Source organism: Gracilinanus agilis, chromosome 6 (genome assembly GCF_016433145.1).
Source record: "Gracilinanus agilis isolate LMUSP501 chromosome 6, AgileGrace, whole genome shotgun sequence".
In the NCBI taxonomy this organism is placed as follows: Eukaryota; Metazoa; Chordata; class Mammalia; order Didelphimorphia; family Didelphidae; genus Gracilinanus; species Gracilinanus agilis.
Window position 1 is genome coordinate 227,119,641 of NC_058135.1, and position 19,026 is coordinate 227,138,666.

The 19,026-nt window shown below is 50.2% G+C and overlaps 1 protein-coding gene across 7 annotated transcripts in view; it reads left to right on the forward strand.

Annotated features, from left to right (window-relative positions):
• DCTN1 (dynactin subunit 1) overlaps positions 1-14,165 on the forward strand; it is a 40,694-nt gene extending 26,529 nt beyond the window's left edge. For 4 of the 7 annotated variants that reach the window (XM_044682181.1, XM_044682176.1, XM_044682177.1 and 1 more), the window contains 24 exons: positions 815-1,018; positions 1,494-1,691; positions 1,865-2,069; positions 2,197-2,275; positions 2,380-2,539; positions 3,034-3,138; positions 3,474-3,665; positions 3,800-3,916; positions 4,170-4,322; positions 4,689-4,849; positions 5,059-5,227; positions 8,589-8,657; positions 8,891-8,953; positions 9,139-9,288; positions 9,468-9,629; positions 9,786-9,917; positions 10,176-10,301; positions 10,447-10,589; positions 10,760-10,926; positions 11,979-12,112; positions 12,228-12,420; positions 12,591-12,670; positions 13,074-13,163; positions 13,284-14,165. In XM_044682181.1, the coding sequence (XP_044538116.1) occupies positions 815-1,018; positions 1,494-1,691; positions 1,865-2,069; positions 2,197-2,275; positions 2,380-2,539; positions 3,034-3,138; positions 3,474-3,665; positions 3,800-3,916; positions 4,170-4,322; positions 4,689-4,849; positions 5,059-5,227; positions 8,589-8,657; positions 8,891-8,953; positions 9,139-9,288; positions 9,468-9,629; positions 9,786-9,917; positions 10,176-10,301; positions 10,447-10,589; positions 10,760-10,926; positions 11,979-12,112; positions 12,228-12,420; positions 12,591-12,670; positions 13,074-13,163; positions 13,284-13,421 (3,390 nt within the window). In that variant the 3' untranslated portion in view covers positions 13,422-14,165. Of the gene's footprint in view, positions 1-814; positions 1,019-1,493; positions 1,692-1,864; positions 2,070-2,196; positions 2,276-2,379; positions 2,540-3,033; positions 3,139-3,473; positions 3,666-3,799; positions 3,917-4,169; positions 4,323-4,688; positions 4,850-5,058; positions 5,228-8,588; positions 8,658-8,890; positions 8,954-9,138; positions 9,289-9,467; positions 9,630-9,785; positions 9,918-10,175; positions 10,302-10,446; positions 10,590-10,759; positions 10,927-11,751; positions 11,767-11,978; positions 12,113-12,227; positions 12,421-12,590; positions 12,671-13,073; positions 13,164-13,283 lie in introns of all 7 variants that reach the window. The other 3 variants (XM_044682178.1, XM_044682179.1, XM_044682180.1) reach the window with 1 other exon arrangement.
• Positions 14,166-19,026: the final 4,861 nt, after the last annotated feature.

A 19,026-nucleotide genomic window follows, 5' to 3' on the forward strand; every position in this document is an offset into this window, starting at 1 on the left:
CTTACCTTCCAGCTTAGAATCAAATACTAAGTATTGGTTCTAAGGCAGAACAGTGATAAGGACTAGGCAATGGGGGTTAAGTGACTCGCCCAGGGTCACACAGCTAGGAGGTGTTTGAGGTCAGATTTGAACCCACAACCTCCAGTCTCTGGGCCTGACTCTCAATCCACTGAGCCACCCAGTTGCCCCCAGGGAATCTTGAAGTACTATAGACATATGTGCTTTTATAATAGCTGAATACCAAGTCAGTGAAAGGGGGCCAAGCCCATGAATGACTTACAACTTTCTACTCCTATGGTCTCAGAACCAGGAATATGTCTCAGATCAAACCATACCCAGACTAATTATTAAAATAACAATGGGGGCCTTGTCCTCTTGTCCCCCTCCTCCCTTTCAGAATCAACCTGAGAGTCTAAATATGGTCAGAAAAACTTGGCTAAATCTCCATAGGACGGAAGGAGAGCTGAGACTTGGGCTTGCTCTTGACCCTGTCCCTTGAGGAGGAGAGCATCAGCAGAGAGAGCCACTATTGTTCCCTTACTGATGCTTGAGGCCTCTTTCAGAACTGCTTGTAGGTTGAGGAAGATTGTGGGACCCCAAGGGGCAGTTCTTATAGTTTTAAGTCTAACTGTTTTCTTCCCCCATTATACTTTTTCTCTTTACCCCATCCCAATGCCTTCTTTTTTTCCCTTTTCACTTTGTCTTTCAGATCTCTGAGTGTCACTGCCCAGCTCTCTCCCTGCCATTTACAGTGGGTTTCTCTTTGACTTGATGACCAATGTTTCTTTCTCTCTTTCCTTCCACACCAATGCAGCCTGCCCGTCCTACCAGCTCAGGGGCATCGGGGGCTGGTGGCCCTGCAGGCCCCTCAGGTTCAGCCTCTGCCTCAGCCTCCACTGGGGAGATGAGCAGCAGTGAACCCAGCACCCCAGCACAGACACCCTTGGCAGCCCCCATCATCCCCACGCCCTCGCTCACCTCCCCTGGGGCAGCTCCCCCATTGCCTTCCCCTTCCAAGGTAAGGCCTGGTGCATGGGAGAAAACTGTTCTACTGAGGGACCCAGGAATTTCTCCAGGCCCTCTAGAAGCACAGAGCTGGCTTTAGGTGACCGTGGATACAGTGCTTTCCTGCTGCTCTTGGCTTATAGTTCCCCTTCTCCATCTCAGCATCCTTCACACTATTGGTAATCTTCAACCCAGTGGCAGTTTCCTCCCCATATGCATGTTTATGGGGAAGGAGAACAAGGATCCCCTTTCTTCTCACCCAGAGGCTGGGTACGTGACATCTCCTACAGGATCACTGATCCCTTGGGCATCTCTCTCCTGCCAAGGGGAGAGACTTCGAGATTATGTTCCCTCCCCTAGAGGTGGTTTGATATATGGCTGGGATCCTGGCCCCTTCCCCTCCAGGCTAGCAGTGCTTCTTGGTCAAGTTGAGAGCTGTGGGTGGGGGGGAGTGCACCCAGTAAACAGAGCCTGTGGCTTATTCCCAGGAAGAGGAAGGGCTGCGGGTCCAGGTGCGTGACTTGGAGGAAAAGCTAGAGACTCTCAGGCTGAAACGTGCGGAAGACAAGGCTAAACTAAAAGAGCTTGAGAAGCACAAGATCCAGCTGGAGCAGGTGCAGGAATGGAAAAGCAAGATGCAAGAGCAGCAGGCCGACCTGCAGCGGAAACTCAAGGAAGCCCGGAAGGTAGGGGCTGGCCCAGCCAGGCAGGGCTCATTTTGGCTGGCTGGGCAATGGGAGTGGAGGGAAGGGACTGGGAGCAAATAGCCCAAGGGTCTAGACCAGAAGAGGTGGGGCACATCCTTAGAGGGAAAGCCTAAGGCCTCCGAATGGCACTGCACCCCCATCTACTTCCCCAGGAAGCAAAAGATGCCTTGGAGGCAAAAGAACGCTACATGGAGGAGATGGCTGACACAGCAGATGCTATAGAAATGGCCACTCTGGACAAGGAGATGGCTGAGGAGCGGGCAGAGTCCTTGCAGCAGGAGGTGGAGGTTTTGAAGGAGCGTTTGGAAGAGCTTACCACTGACCTAGAGATCCTCAAGGCTGAAATCGAGGAGAAGGGTAAGGGGGAGGAGACCTGCCTAGGACCTGGGAGTCTGCACACCAGGAAGGTAGAAGGCGGGGTTAGGGCATGGGGGCAGTGCTTCTGGCTGAGGCCAGGTAGTCAGTGCTCTGTGTCTTCCCTTAGGTTCTGATGGAGCTGCATCTAGTTACCAGCTCAAGCAGCTAGAAGAACAGAATGCCCGGCTGAAGGATGCCTTGGTGAGGTAGGGCTGCAGTGTTATTCCTGCCCCCAGCATCCTCCTGGGATCCTGCTAGGAGGCGCCCTGCCTCTTATGCTGTGTGTAATGCCTCCCACCCTTTCCTCCAGAATGCGAGACCTGTCGGCCTCCGAGAAACAGGAGCACATCAAACTTCAGAAGCTCATGGAGAAGAAGAATGTTGAGCTGGAAGCAGTGAGGCAGCAGCGTGAGCGCCTTCAGGAGGAGCTAGGCCAGGCGGAGCGCACCATTGATGAACTTAAGGAGCAGGTGAGGCCCAAGAGGGGCTCAGACTTAGAGACAGAAAAGGGTCCTCCCTGGTCTTGTAGAAGCATTTTATTGATAAGGAAACTAAGGCTGAGAGAGATTTAGGATCTTAGCCATGGTCACCCAGATAGTACACAGCAGGCCAAGATTTGACCCTTAATGTGGTGATCTTTGTAACACTCTGCTGGCCTGGGGCGTACCAGCATCAATATTCCACCCTGAGCCCTCATTTCAGTCCTACAGGCTTTTCTTATGGTTTCTTTGTTTGGGTGCCCAGCCTAAGCAGAGTAGGGACTTAATAATGGATGCTGAATTCAGGTGAATTGAGCCCCTATTGTGTCCAGTGTCCAGTAAGGTTTGGTACTTGGGGAACAGTGAGGAAGCATCTTCCCAAATGGCCAGTCAACATGCTGGTCATGATGTGTCTGCCTTCTGGGAACCTAACAGGAAAGGTCAGACCTGGAAGTATCTTTAACTCCCCACCTACAATACTACAGGTGGATGCAGCCTTGGGAGCAGAAGAGATGGTGGAGACACTGACGGACAGGAACCTAAACCTGGAGGAGAAAGTTCGGGAGTTGCGGGAGACTGTGGGAGACCTGGTGAGAGGAGGACAGGAGCTGGACTTCTGCTCTGCCCATTCCACAACCTTTCCTGGGGGCCCTTCCTTGATTTTGGCTTCTCACTCCATCCAGAAATCCAGACACTGTGGGAGAAGCTGGTGAAAAGGAAGCCTCCTGCTCTGGCTTTCCCACCAGTCAGAGAGGATAACTTTAGAGAGCTTGTCCTTGTTTCCTGCTGATTCCAAACCCTGAGGGAGACATCTGGGAGGGGATCCTTGATTTCCACATAACTCTACCCTCAGAAAACCATGAGAAACCTTGGGAGTATCTCTGACCCTTAACCCTCAGTGTTCCACACTGCCTGTGTCTCCCAGGAAGCTATGAATGAGATGAATGATGAACTACAGGAGAATGCCCGGGAGACAGAGCTTGAGCTTCGGGAGCAGCTAGACATGGCAGGGGCCCGAGTGAGAGAGGCCCAGAAGCGTGTGGAGGCTGCTCAGGAGACAGTTGCTGACTACCAGCAGACTATAAAGAAATATCGACAGCTGACTGCCCATCTGCAGGTTCGTGCACCCACCCACGCACCTTACACACACATACACACTCCCACCATGGAACTGACCTGGCTAGACCAGGCTTCTTCTATTCTTTCTCCAAAATTCCCTGCCCTTTTCATAGTCTGTCCCTGCTTCCCCAGGATGTGAATCGGGAGCTGACAAACCAGCAGGAGGCCTCAGTGGAGAGGCAGCAGCAGCCACCCCCTGAGACCTTTGACTTCAAAATTAAGTTTGCTGAGACCAAGGCCCATGCCAAGGTTGGTGTTAGATCTAGGAGTGAGAAATGCTGATATCCTCGGCCTATTGGGGAGCCACAAGGAGAAAGGGCTGGTCTTGTGTTGACAATGAGAGAAATTTGACCATGCTTTGTACCCAGATTAGCCGTGGCCCATGGGTGACCTTAGGAGTGGCACTTTACTTTTTTGGATGGACTTGTGCTTAGGGAAGTCCCTGGCCTGGGGAGGCCTATGGATCCCTAAATTATTTCTCTGCTTTGCTGTCACCCTCTAGGCTATCGAGATGGAGCTGAGGCAAATGGAAGTGGCCCAGGCCAATAGGCACGTGTCTTTGCTTACGGCCTTCATGCCAGACAGCTTCCTTCGGCCTGGTGGAGATCATGATTGTGTCCTTGTTTTGCTGCTCATTCCCCGCCTTGTTTGCAAGGTAGGCCACTGGCACATATCCTTCATACTCTTTTTTTTTCTTTCTTTTTTTAAAACCCCTACCTTCTATTTTAGAGTCGATAGTGTATATTGATTTCAAGGCAAAAGAGCAGTAAGGGCTAGGCAGTGAGAGTTAAGTGACTTGTCACACAACTAGTATCCTTCATACTCTTCACATGAACACCCAAGTTCTCTGTTCCTGCCCATGTGCCTCTGGTGCCCTGAACCAGAACCCTGTTATCTCTCTTTGTCTGTGCCTCAGCCCTAAGCCCAGGGAGTGTCCTTGGCACCTATCTCTCCGAGGCTGGTCCTCACCGTATCTTTGTCTTGGTGTTGAGCCTTGTGTCCCTTTCCAATTCTCTGACAGGCAGAGCTAATAAGAAAGCAGGCCCAGGAGAAGTTTGATCTGAGTGAGAACTGTGCAGAACGACCAGGGCTTCGAGGGGCTCCTGGGGAGCAGCTCAGTTTTGCTGCTGGTCTGGTGTATTCACTGAGTCTCCTGCAGGCCACGCTCCATCGATATGAGCAGTGAGTAACCCCTAATCCACCAGGTCTGACTGCTTGTCTCTGTCCTGCCATCGGCAAAAACTGCTGTGCAAGCTAAGCCGGATGTCCTGTCCCTTCATTCCAGCTGGTGACTGCCAGCTGCTCCTTACTGGGAGTGCCTGTTGGACTTGCTGCTCCTCTGGCCTCCCTCTGTGGCCCTGGCCTCATGGGGCTCCTGCTCTGATCCACAGTGCCCTGGCCCAGTGCAGCGTGGATGTCTACAAGAAGGTTGGGAGTCTCTACCCGGAGATGAGTGCCCACGAGCGTTCTTTGGACTTCCTCATTGAGCTGTTGCACAAGGACCAGTTAGATGAGACAGTCAACGTAGAGCCTCTCACCAAGGCCATCAAATACTATCAGGTATGGGGAATAGCCCAAGGAGGTACCCCTATGATGGCTGTATGTCCTGGATCTTAATGACATGGATCAGCTATCATGAGTAGCATGATACAGAAGGGCGGTCAGGGCTAGGCAAATATGGTTAAATGACTTGCCCAGGGTCACATAGCTAGGAAGTGTCTGAGGCTGGATTTGAACACAGGACCTCCTGTCTCTGGGCTTGGCTCTCTCTCAACTGAGAAATCTAGCTGCCCCTAGGGCAGTGATGATAAAACTTTTAGAGACCTCGTGCCCAAACTGCACCCTCACTTGCATGTGAGCCACACTTCCCTCTCCCCCCACAGGGGAGGGAAGAAGGGCTCTCTGTGGGCTGCTGGGCATGTGAGAAATTACCTCAGACGTGGTGGAGAGGGGGAGGGGAGGGGAGCAGCAGCACCCCCAACCTCCCCCACCCCCCCACCATGTGTGCCATAGGTTGGACAGCAGGGCCATGTTTTTCATAGTTTTTCTCATGGAACAGGAGGTAATGTCCTTTGTGATGAGGCCGGTTGTTCTGTTGAGCTGAGAGGTTCCCGTGACTCCCTTTCCCCCACTCTCCTTTTGGATTGAGAGGGAGGAGGGAAGGACCATTTCCTGCCTCATGCTTGCTAGGTGAAACTCTGTTATCCTGCAGGCAGGTTCAGCACAGTCTTTGCTAAGTATGAGGGGAGAGAGCTGGAGAAGTGCCTTTGGGCCCTGACTTCAAAGTGCTTCTGGAGGAGAGAAGGCTGTATTTCCATGAAGAGAGAGATAATAGCTCATGTTTCTCTGTCACATTCCATCTGGTGTGTAATTTGATCCTTAAGCCAGTGATGGAGCAGCATCTTGGTCCTCACTGACTCCATGAGGACACTGCCCATGCGGAGGAAACTGCAGATGAGAGAGAGAGCAGGGAAAGCTTCCTGAAAGAGGTGTGGCTTTTCAGGATGGCTGAGATGTTAGTGGAGGTAGTGAGAGCAGATGTGGAGGTGAGCAGGCACACTGCTGGGTGTCTAGAGGAGAAAACTGGCCTGATTAGAGAGGACAGCTCATAGAAATATAGACTGTCAAGAGATGGACAGAACTTCATAGTAGGGAAGTGACTTGACCAAGGTCACACTATAAGCATGGATGTCAAAGTAGATGTGAGACGGGGGAGCTCTGTGCTCAGAAATATGAACAAGTCAGAGCTACCAGAGGATGTCCCTGTCTGAAGAACAGCTTGTTTTCTTTTTTGTATGTATTTTTAAAAATTTGAGTTCCAGTAGCGTGTTTTTGTTTTTGTTTTTTCTTAAAACCCTTTTTGTTTTAGAATTGATACTATGTATTATTGGTTCCAAGGCAGAAGAGTGGTAAGGCCTAGGAAGTGGGGGGTTAAGTGACTTGCCCAGGGTCACACACTAGGAAGTGTCTGAGGCCATATTTGAACCCAGGACCTCCTGTCTCTAGGCCTGGCTCTCAAGCCCCTGAGCCACCTAGCTGTCCCCAATAGCTTGTCTTCTAAAAAAGATAATAATGTATTTTGTTTTTATATTGTACTTAGGTTTCTCCCTGTATCTCACTCTTTCCCCCTTGAAGAGAGCTATCCCTTGACAATTTTTTTAAAGAGGAAAGAAGAGAAAAAAAATTAGTAAAGCCAATTAATACATTGAAACAATGAATATATGCAATATTCCACACTAGGGCACCATAGTCTCTGCAAAGGAATGGAAGGAAGCATCTTTTTCTCTCTTCTTTGGAATCTAGTTCATTCTTTGTGATGCCAGAACATTGTTTGCTTGTTTTATGGTGGTTCTTTCCATCTCCATTGTTATTGCCTTGTTTATAGTGTTTTCATGACTCTGCAGCAGGTCATTGAAGTCTTTCCATGCTTCTCTGTGTCCATTGTGCTCATCTTTCTTACAACGCAGTCATATTCTGTTGCATTCCTTTATATACCACAACTCTGGGGGAAGCTGTTCCCCTGTCGATGAACATCTACTTTGTTTCCAGTTCTTTGCTACCAAAAAAAAAATGCTGCTATGACTATTTTGGTGTATGCAGCGTCTTTCTTTTTATCAGCGATCTCTTTGGAGCATGTGCCCAGCCATGAATACTCTGAGCCACAGGATATGGATATCTGTAAATTCCAGATTGCTTTCCCAGATAGTCAAACGTGTTCCCAACAATACATTCATTTGTCTGTCTTTCCACGTTCCCTTCAACATTGACTGTTCCCATCTTTTACAATCTCTCTCAGTTTGGAGATGCAGGGTGACGCTTCCGGGTTGTTTCGATCGAGCGGCTTGTTTTAATGATGAGTGGCAGATAGTTTTGCATTGCTGCCTTCTGTTCCTCATAATAGTCCTGGGGCTAATCTAGGCATATGGGAAATAGGGACCCAGACAGATTCCGTGGCTTCTCTGAGGACCATAAAACTTTGGTCCTTCTGGTTGCTAAGGTAGATGGCCCCTCCTGCAGTGTCATTGTCCTTCTTTTCTGGAAGACCTATAGTGTCTTTAATGGGAAAAGAGGGCTTCATGGAGTCATCAGCTAATTCTGTGGGAGAGATCTAACCCGTGTGAAACCAGTTAGGAGGCCCCAGGAGACTTCTCACTTCTGGGACATTTTGTCAGCAGGATGGATGGTCAGTGCCCAGAGGGAGGATATCCTTTGTCTCTGGCTGTCTCAATGGCATCCGTCTTCTCTCACTTCCTTGAATTTCTGCAGGCCTCCCTCATTGCCAGGAAGCAACTCTCTTCACAAAGCCTTCTTCACTTTGAAATGATTCTTCCTTCTTAAATCACCCACTACCTCTGCTAGATCTCTAAGCCCTTACCACAGTCTCCTGTATTACAACAATCTGTAGATATTGGCCTTCCTCTTCCAAAAGGTTCCTGTGGGGTAGCATAGACTTGAAGCTGGAGTGGGAGGGAAAGGCCCAGTTGAATTACAGCTTGAGGAGTAAGTGTCCTTGCTACAGCCAGGTGGTTCAGTGGATAGAATCCCAGGCCTAGAGTCAGGAAGACCTGAGTTCAGATCCCACCACAGATACTTCCTACCTGTGTGACTGTGTACAGATCACTTAACTGCTATCTGCCTGTTTCCTCAACTGTAAAACAAAGATTGTAGCACCTAACTTTCAGAGTGGTTGTGAAGATCAGATGATATAATATTTGTAAAGCTCTTAACACAGTACCTGGTACATAATAGGTGCTTAATAAATTATTATTTCCTTCCTTTCTTTCCCATTCCCTCTATACAAGGGCAGGAAATAAGAGGGTTGCAGGGTAATGGTTCATTGGGTCTTGGGTGATGGGGAAAGGAAAGAGAATAAGCAGAAGTCTGACCTCCAGGGCTGAGTCTGTCTGGTCTTCTTCCTTAGCACCTGTATAGCATCCATCTTACTGAGCAACCTGAGGACTGTACTGTGCAGCTGGCTGACCATATCAAGGTGAGGGCCCCAAGCAGGTGCTGGTAAGAGTACAGGGGCAAGGAACTTTGAACAGACTTAGAGTTCAGAAATAGACCCTCTATAAAGAGATTCCTTCGGCCAGGATAGTGGGAGGTGAGCTAGAGAGCCTGTCTTGTTTGATGATGGGGGCTAGGAGGCTGATAGAACCACTCTTGGGGGCAGAAAGGAAAAGTAATCTGCCCACTCATGAGCTGTGTCTGGTGTCTTTACAGTTCACCCAGAGTGCACTAGACTGCATGGCTGTGGAGGTAGGAAGGCTTCATGCCTTTCTGCAGGTGAGTTTTAGACCTTGGTCTCCTTTCTTCCCAATATTCCTCATGTCTAGACTCACTACTACCCCCTCTCCCTTCAATCTTGACATCCCCTTCTCGGCCCATCCCTTACCCCTTATCAAACTCTCTTGCCTTCTGGACTTTCCCCTCCTTTCTCATTGTTGACTTGGTGTCCATTCTGTATCCAGGGTGGGCAGGAGGCCTCAGACTTGTCCCTTCTGCTCCGGGACCTGGAAACATCCTGTAGTGACATCCGACAGTTCTGTAAGAAGATCCGAAGACGGATGCCAGGGACAGATGCTCCTGGGATCCCAGCTGCTCTGGGTTTTGGATCTCAGGTCTGGGCAGGTGGAATTGGACTCTGGGCTGTGTGTGGGGAAGCAGAGATGACAGAAGGAGTGACACATGTCTCTCCTGGGATGTGGGGCCAGAGCCTGTGGGAGGACCTATGTGGGGGGAGTCCTATTGGGGCACACTTCCCTTAACTGCCCCATCCTCTCCCTCTATCCGGCTCCAGGTATCAGATACTCTTCTGGACTGTCGAAAGCACCTGACCTGGGTAGTGGCTGTGCTACAAGAAGTGGCTGCTGCTGCCGCGCAGCTCATTGCCCCTCTGGCTGAGAACGAGGGCCTGCCCTCTGGCACCTTGGAAGAACTGGCCTTCAAGGCAGGCGAGCAGGTAGGGAGCTTGGAGGACAAATGGGTTAACCTGGTTGGGGATCAGGTATGTGGTGGAGGATGAGAAGGAGATTGGGAAGAAAAAAGGGGAGGGAGAAGGGAAGGAGAGAGGAAAAGTTTTGGGTTTGGGTCTGACGTGGCTCCTGGGCTCCCACAGATCTATGGGTCCCCAAACAGCAGCCCCTATGAGTGCCTTCGACAGTCATGTAGTGTCCTCATCGCCACCATGAACAAGCTGGCCACGGCCATGCAGGAGGGAGAATATGATGCAGAGAGACCTCCAAGCAAGGTAGGCCAAGAGGGGCCTGGTGGGGCCTGAGGAGAACCCAGGGAGGCCCTGAGCAAGGCTGAGGCAGGAGGAGCCTGAAGCACCCCCCTTAGCCAGCAGTTAGGGAATGGTCGCTGCCTAGGTCTTTTTGGAGGCTGGAAGAAGGAAAGGCCAAAGCTGGGAGTGGGGAGGTTCGAGGGATTGCTGTGAGCAGGGCTGTCTGCCTGAGGGCACAGTCTCTCACTCTCAGGATCCTCACACCCTGCCCTCTCCCCATAGCCTCCTCCCTCTGAACTTCGGGCTGCAGCCCTTCGTGCAGAGATCACTGATGCTGAGGGGCTGGGACTGAAGCTGGAGGATCGGGAGACTGTCATTAAGGAACTGAAGAAGTCACTGAAGATCAAGGTAGGGCTCAGAACCTGGGACCTGGTCAAGTCTCAAGGTGGAGGAGGGGAGGCAGAGGTGTCATGGGAGGCCAGACATGCGTTGGTGCTGTCTGCACTGGGCTTTGGAAAGGAGGTGACAGCTGAGCTAACCCCATGGCTCCCAGGGAGAAGAGCTGAGTGAGGCCAGTGTGCGCCTGAGCCTTCTGGAGAAGAAGCTGGACAGCGCAGCCAAGGATGCCGATGAGCGGACTGAAAAGGTGCAGAGCCGGCTGGAGGAAACCCAGGCCCTGCTGAGGAAGAAGGAGAAGTACGTGAGCTGTCAGTCTCTGGCCTGAGTCTCCTCAGTGACTGCCAGTCCTCTAGCCAGAAGAACCCCGAGACCCCCGAGCACATCCTTGCCTACCCTCTTGGGGTCCCCCTGGGAACTCACCGGGGCACTGGGACAGGAGGAGTACCAAGGGCCTCGTGTCCTTACAGAGAGTTTGAGGAGACGATGGATGCCCTCCAGGCAGACATTGACCAGCTGGAGGCGGAGAAAGTGGAGCTGAAACAGCGACTGAGCAGCCAGTCCAAAAGGACGATGGAGGGGCTGAGAGGGGCACCTCCCTCGGGCATCGCCACCCTCGTCTCTGGCATCACTGGTGGTGAGCAGCAGAGGCAGACCTGGGGGCCTGGACAGAACACTATCTAGATCTAGAAGTGGGGACCTCCCCCGAGTATTCAGAGAGGAAGCACAGGCGCTGAGGATTGGAGGCAGGATTGGAATCTTAAGTCCCCTACGCTGTCCCATGGTGGAGGTCTTGGTCATTAGGCTGGCCTGCTTGCTGCACTGGTTCTCTTCTTTTTGCCTTGAACAAAGGTCCTGTCGTCTCCTCATACTGGTCCAGACAGGCTGAACTGCCTGTGGCTGTCAGGTCCCTCCTTTCCCCCTCCTGAGCATCCCCGTACTGGCTGTCTGGTTCCTTAGCTTGGTGCAAGCTCCCTTTAGGGCCTTTGCTGTCTCCACCCACTCTCCAAGAAGACCCTACTTCTCGCTCTCTCAGTCCCCTGGGATCCATCTGCAGAGGCTCATGTCTCTCCCTCCCCCCCAGTTTGGGCCTGCCAAGCAGCTACCTGCTTCTTGATGCATGTAGGGGACGGGGCGGGAAGGGAAGATTTACAAGCCACCTTATCACCTCCTTACAATACAGAGGATCTACGGGGAAACCAAGCCCAAGGGACTGCCATGGGGAGCAGGCCCTTTCCTGGGAACCCCTGGGGAGGCTGTGGAGACTTGCCCTAGCCTTAGATCCTGTTGTGGGAACGTAGGGCCAACTCAAGGACTGTAGTACACGGGCTAGGCATAAACCTGTACCTGTGCACTGCGAACTCAGGCGCCTGCACCTTTCCTTTACCCTGAAACGCAGACACCCTGTCACACATGTCTCTTCTCTCCTCTCTCCCCTTCCCCATGGCTGGCCTGGCCACAGACGAGCAGCAGCGAGGTATAGACCTGCCTGGATGCTGGGTGGGGGGGGAGGGGTAGTGCCTGACTTCCCTGACTTTGGAGATTTGGGACTGGTAGGGCAGAGGTCAGGGTTTGAGGGGATGGTGAAGATGGGGGAACTGCCTGGAAGGCTGGGGACTGAGCATGGGTAAGCTCTGAGCCCCGAGATCCCTGTGCTCCTGTGATTGCTTTTCGTGTCTGTCCCCACAGGAGGGGCTTCAGGGCAGTCTCTGGCTAATGTCCCAGGCCCTGGGCCAGTGAAGGATTCTCCGCTGCTGCTCCAGCAGATTTCAGCCATGAGGCTACACATTTCCCAGCTCCAGCACGAGAACAGCACACTCAAGGTATGGGACCAGGACAAGCCAGATGGGGCAGGAGTGAGAGCCAGCTCCGGATGGGAGGGTGAGATCTGAGGGAGAATCCTGGTCTGCATCTCACCTCTCTTCTTCCGGGTCCTAGGGAGCCCAGATGAAGGCAGCCCTGGCAGCTTTGCCTCCTCTGCGTGTAGCCAAGCTGACACCCACAACACGGGAGGGCCCCGATAGCGAACTAGCAGCTGGAGCTTTGTACCGGAAAACTAGCCAACTGCTGGACACACTTCATCAGCTCAGCACCCGAACTCATGTGATAGACATCACGAGGTCCAGCCCTGGTAAGGACCGGCCATCCCATCTTGTCCCCTGGCCCCCCATGCCCTGAAAGAAGGCTTCTTGAGGACCAAGACCTTCTGCCCTTGGGGCATCTCTGTGCCCTCCATCCCTTCCCTCCCCTTCCACCCTCACCTAGTCCTTAGGTCTCACCAGCTTCTTTCTCCTCTTCCAGCTGCAAAGAGCCCTGGGGCCCAGCTTCTGGATCAGCTTGCCCAGCTCCAATCTCTGAGTGACACCATCGACAAACTGCAGGTTAGAGCAGGGCCCCCCTCCCTGCTCCCCATGTCTCATCAATACTTTTGGTGTTTCTGCCAACACTAAGATCCCCCTAGGTCCATGGCCTGGCCTTGCCATTGCCTTCAGGAAGCACTCAAGTCTGGCTGAGGAGGCCTGAGCCGGCAGATAGGAGAGTTAGGAGAAATCATGGGTCCCTTCCCACCAGCCCTTGGGCAGGGGGCTGACACAGTGAAGAGAAGCTGTAGAAAAGACAGGATCTGAGCTGAGTGTTGAAGGGCTGGAAGTGTTTGGTGGAGAGCTGGGTAAAAGCTGAGGCCCCCCTGGCCATGGGAGGGAAAGCTGGTAAAGCTTGTGCCTCTTCTTTCCATCCTTCCCTCCCTTCACTCTGTAATCTGTGTTACCCATTTCTTCCTCATAGGATGAGGTGATGAAGGAGACTGTCTCTCAGCGCCCAGGAGCCACTGTCCCCACTGACTTTGCCACTTTCCCCTCATCAGCCTTCCTTAGGGTGAGGAGGAAATGGGGTACAGGGATGGTACTTCCAGGGAATGAGGAGGGGAGTAGGGAGGAGCACCTCAGTGTTGTATCCCTGACTGATCCCATCCTCTCCTCTGTCCTCCCCTCCCAGGCCAAGGAAGAGAAACGAGAGGACACCGTATATGTGGGCAAAGTGACCTTCCCCTGCACAGCCGGCCTTGGGCAGCGGCATCGACTGGTGCTGACCCATGAACAGCTGCACCGGCTCCATGGCCGCCTCATCTCCTAGCTCAGTCTGTCTCCCTCTACCCCTTTTCATGTTTCCCTGACACCCTGAGGGTTCTTCCTGCTGCTGCCTCTTCCCACCCTCCCACAGACCAGTCCCAGATAAGAATATCACTCCTTGTGTAAAGCCATAACGCTCACCCTCTCCCATCCCCTACTTCTGACTCCCCCAGCCCCTGGCTTTAGCTGCTTCCTCCTTCAAGGGTTTGGGGGAGAGGAGTGGGGTTGGCCTGGCCCAGGGGAGGAGTGCTCAGCCCCAGCATGGGGCATCATCCCCTCAATAAAGCAGCTTCTTCCTTGGCACTGGATGCATGGTGTTAGTGGTAGAAGGCAGGGTGGGGGCCAGGGGGTGGCTGATGTAGGGCACTGGGATCAAGGCAGTCCCCCACAGTGACTCAGAGGGCAGCAGCTTTCATTCTCCCCTTCGGACAGCCTTAGGTCTGGGACAGGAGAGAAGCACATCCACTGCTAAGTGTGTCATGCCCAGGCCCAGCGTTTTACTGTTCGGCAGCACGTTCACCGGGCCTTGGGCATTGTGTTGAGCAAGGTACAAAGAAGGACCCAGGATCGACGTGAGTGGAGGATAGAGCAGCCCAGGGCCAGGTCGGGGGTGAGAATCCCTATTTGATCTGGATACTGATCTTGTGCTTATTCCCTCCACTCGGGCAGACCGAGGCCTCCCTGCTTTCTCCTCTGGCACATTCTTGCTCAAGGCAACAATAAAATCTCCCCCAGTGATCTATCTGAAGGCTGAGGGCCTTCCCCTGGATCCCTCCTTCCTTTGGCGACACCAGCCTGACAGTGTCTTCATGCTCCTTGTGCCAGACTCAAATGGAAGATGGGTGAATGTGGGAACGGCTTCACCATGTTGTATTTTTATTTATTTCGTTCAACATTTTCCAGTTACATTTTAATCTGGGACTGGGGAGCATGGGGCAGTGACAGCCATCCTGTCCACCCCTCATCTGTGGGTCCTGTCTTGAAAGCTGCAAACGTGAGTCCACCCAGACACACAGCCAGACACCCTTGTCATTCTCCTTTGGGTCTTTCCTGGTTCTGATTCTCCAGAGGATGTGGTGGGGTGAGATTTGCAGCCATGTTGTAACAGCAGGAAAATGTCAAGTCCCAGTTCATTGCCTGCCTGTTCTCAAGATATGTATTTACATACATATGCACAAATGTAAACACGTGTATGAACATGCATGATACAGGTGTGTGTACACATGTACACCCATGTATATACATCCTTATGTACATGTCGGTGTACTTGGGCACACGTGAAAACACTCAGCACACATGTGCATTACACACACTGCTTACACAGTGCATCCCTATGTGCATGTAGACGTTTTGGGGACACCCTACATATATTCTGATGGACTGACTCCAAGGGCAGCCTAGTGAGCCGCACAGGGCCAGAGTGTGGGCAGGAAGGGAGGGAAGAGCCTTTGTTCCACACTTTCTGTGCACAAAGCCCCAGGAATACCGATATAAAAAGCGAGTCAGGCTCTGTTCTCAGGACTCCTGTTCTAGTGGGGGGAGCACATTGGATTTAAACTTCAGTTAGATGGACCTCTGGTCCTTGGGGGATGGCAGCAAAGCAGATGGTCATGCCTTCTCTTTCATAATGTTATTTCTATGGGTACAATCCTATCCATTTTGAATGCTGAAGCATTTGATGATGCCAAGGACATGGCTCATGAGGGGGGGAGGCCACGGCACCCACAAAAGCAATCGGTACATCACATGGGCTTTGTTTCACAAGAAGATGGTTTGGGGGGGCCTGGAAGCAGGATTGGGGGTGCTTCTACTTGGGGGCCTTCTGGGCTTCTCTGCCCATTGGTGGAGTTGGTGTTTATGGCAGCCCCTTTCTTCACAGTGACTATGGGAAAGATTCATATTTCCTCATCTACTTGATTTTCTAATAGTTGACTTAAATAATTAGGTTTTGTTGAAGAGTCCTTATAATAGCTAGAAATCAGATAGCATTTTAAGGTTTAAGTGCTTTACATTATCTCATTTGATCCTCACAATGACTCTATGAGAAATGCTATTATCCCCATTTTGCAAATGAAGAAACTGAGGCAAACAGGTTATATGACTTCAGTATCACACAACTCAGTAAATTTTGGAGTCAGGATTTGAGTTCATTTCTAGACTCCAGGCCCTGTGCCCTATCCACTGTGCCAGCTGCCTCATTAACCATATGACATTTATTTAACACATTTAAGTTTTGCAAAGTATATACGTTATTCCTTGTTTCTCAGTGACCTTGTAGGCTTTGTTATCCCCATTTTGTGGATGAGCCAACTGAGGCTCAGAAAGTTTGTGGCTTGCCTGAGGTCTTACAGCTAGTAAGTGTCAGATTTGAACCCTTGGCCTTTAAGATTAGCATTCTGTCCACTCTACCCGACAGTCTCTAATGGATGGTGGAATATGATACAATCAACATGCCATCTTTACACCTGAATTTCCAGAGAACCTTCCTAGCTAGAGTGAATCCCTCTTCCATTTGGAATTTTGCACAGAACATCTTCCAGGATCCCAGTGAATACCTTTGGGGAACATGTACGTCCTCTGTGCACTTCAGTCAACTAGCATTTATTGAGCATTTTAATGCATCAGGCACAGGGTATATGAATACAAATGTGGAAGTTCCTATCCTAAAGGAGGTGATTTTCTGTTGTGGGACTCCAGCCTGCTCACAGATCAGTCAATACAGGAAATCTACAACATAGCTGTCATGGTTTGGCTATGTTACTAACAGGTGGGGGACCAGGAAAGAAAAAATCCTGTGAGATACCATCTGAGTTAATCTCCCTGCAAGGTTGGAGGGGTTCTAAGAGGCAGGGTGTTCTGGGCATCGAGGAGAGCCTGTGTAAGGGGACAGGGGTGAGAGGTAGAAGGCCATGCTTGGGCAACATCGAGCAGGCCACTGTGGCGAAGCATAGAGTAGATTAGGAGAAGCCATCAAATAATCAGCATGGGAAAGAAGTTGGAGCCAGACCCTGGAGGGCTTTCATGTCAAAATGCTGCAAAGCGCACTTGGGTTGCATCTCTAGGAGTTTTGTAACATGCTGTTGCCAAAGTGAAATTTCTAAAGCATAGGTCTGATGTATAACTCATTAAATTCTAAAGACTCCCTATTCCCTCAAGGACCAAATAGGACTTTATCTGTTTAGTATTTGGTTCCAATCTTCTTTTCCAGCACACTAAACTCCTCCCAATGCCTTCCTTTATCCTAGAGACAGAAGGTCCTGGTTTCAAATCTGGCCTCAGATATTTCCTAGTTCTGTGAGCCTGGGCGAGTCACTTGACCCCCTTTGCCTAGCCTTTACCCTCTTATGCCTTGGAACCAATATATAGTATTGATTCTAAGGTGGAAGGGAAGGTTAAAAAAAAAAAAAGGTGGTATATGAAACTGATTCCAAGTGTTCTTGTGGCTGCTGCCAATTTTTTTGTTTTAGCCAACACAAAAGTAAGAAATGGCAACAAGAAAGAAGGAGACCTGGCAGAGGGCATATTGGAAACCAGTAAACTGGTGGAGGCTGACTGGTCCTGGCTAGCTCTGAACACCTAACCTGGTGAGGTTCCTTTTCAATCACTAGAGTTCTTCCTGCTCTCTTCCTCTCCCCCTAAGCACCCCTCTCCAGGCAGAGTCCAGGCTGCACTCGACACCTGGCACGAGGGGCTATCATTTAAAGAAGAGCAAGGAAGATCACGACTAGAGGAGATACCTTTCTCTCACCCCACCAATTGTGGAGATGATTAGCAAAAGGGGTTGCGGATACCTCAGACTGCTTCCAGGGTCTAGGAAATACTGATCAAAGGTGAAAGAAGGCTACTTAGGTTGACCTTAGTTTGGTTCCTACTTAAGCTGCTTTTCTCACAGCCCAGGTGGATGGGAGTTGCTGCAAAGGTCCTAGACTTTTTTTTTTTAAACACAATTCACTGGACATCTTGGCCCCTTCCCAGAGATAATGATGTGCCCAGATGGGAGATGTGCAACCCCACATCCAGGGGAGCACTGATTCTTTGAGTTTAGCCATTGCCTGAGGCATACTATCAAATGGGAGAGAACCTCTTCCTCATTCACCCCAGATAAATGGGCCCAGAGAGGGATCACACTCCACCCACAAGACTATCTTCCTCTTCACCTTATGAAATGTGGAACTACATATACATATCTGTACATGTATATATACACATGAATTTCAATTTTTAATTTTTCATATTGAATCTTATCATAAACAATTTTTAAAATTTTTATTCTTAAATTTTGTTTCAACTAAGCATTTTTTTCTTCCGCTCATCTCTTATTACGAACTCTCTTAACAAATTCCTTCACTGGCCATGTCAAAAATATGTCTCATTCTGTATACTTAGCCCTTGGTCTCTCTTAGGAAGCAGGTAGCATTCTTCATCATTGAACCTTATTGAAGCTGGTAGATATTCTTGTTTCAACTTTTATATAAATTGGCCCAATTCTGCTCACTTTACCCTGTGTCAGTTCATATAATCTCAGTTTCCTCTGAAATCCTTTTCATTACTTTCTATATATGAAACTGTTCTATTATGTTCATCTGCTATAATTTGAGCAGCCACTTCCCAACTGATGAGAAATGCCCCTCCCCCTTTGTTTCCAGCTCTTTGCCATCACAAAAAGAGCTGCTAGAAATAGTTTTTGTATATATGGGTCCTTTTCCTCTTTCTTTGATCTTTTTTAGGGGAGAGGCCTAATAAAACAGTTAATAATTAAGGGAAAACTTTGCAAATAGGTTAGTTACAGTAATGAAGTTTGGCCAGCATTGTAATGTGCTTAATTGAAGCAAAATCTTAGAGTAGCAACTGTACATGCAAGTTGCATTTTTAATCAGTGATTTTTTTTCCTGATAAAAGGGTCTACCTTGGATCTCACCATTAATCTGGCCTTTCTCCTTTCAAAACTCCCCTTTTACAAGCTTTCCCATGGTGAAGGCTAGAGGAAAGGGGACCCTTATCTCTCAGTTTAGAGCTTGAGAAAAAAAAAAAAAGCCAGTTTCCTCTCATTCCCCTTCCCATCTCCTTTCAGTTTGCACTTTCTAAATACCAGCTGAGAGAATGAATGATTCCTGGTAGATTAAGGAGTCCTTAACATTTGCAGTCTATCTTCATATAACCTGTCCTATGGTACCCCTCTCTTATGGGCAGAGGTCAGGGCCAAGATTGACTGGATCCCAATGGTGGAGGTACCTTAGATTGGTCAAAGGAGAGTGAATGATTTTAGGATTTATGCTATAATCCCTGGGGAGAAGGGGCCTAGCTTCCTTGCTACCACCTATCAGGTCCAACTGCCACCACTGAGTAAATAAGCCCAGGAGCCAGAAGTGGCCCCCTGTGCTACAGTCCTATTTCCCACCTAACCCCCACAGCCATCAACTTGGCAAACAGCTTGTTAGGAGGCAGGCTATGGCTACTGCTTCTGACAGTGTTAAAGCCCCTGCCTCATCTCCAGCCTCCTTTATTAAAGACCCAGAAAAAAAGTTTTCAATATCAAAATCCTTGACACTGTCAAATTGTTCAATATCAGGATCTAGGGATGATTATATCAATGTAAAAAGATTGAAGAA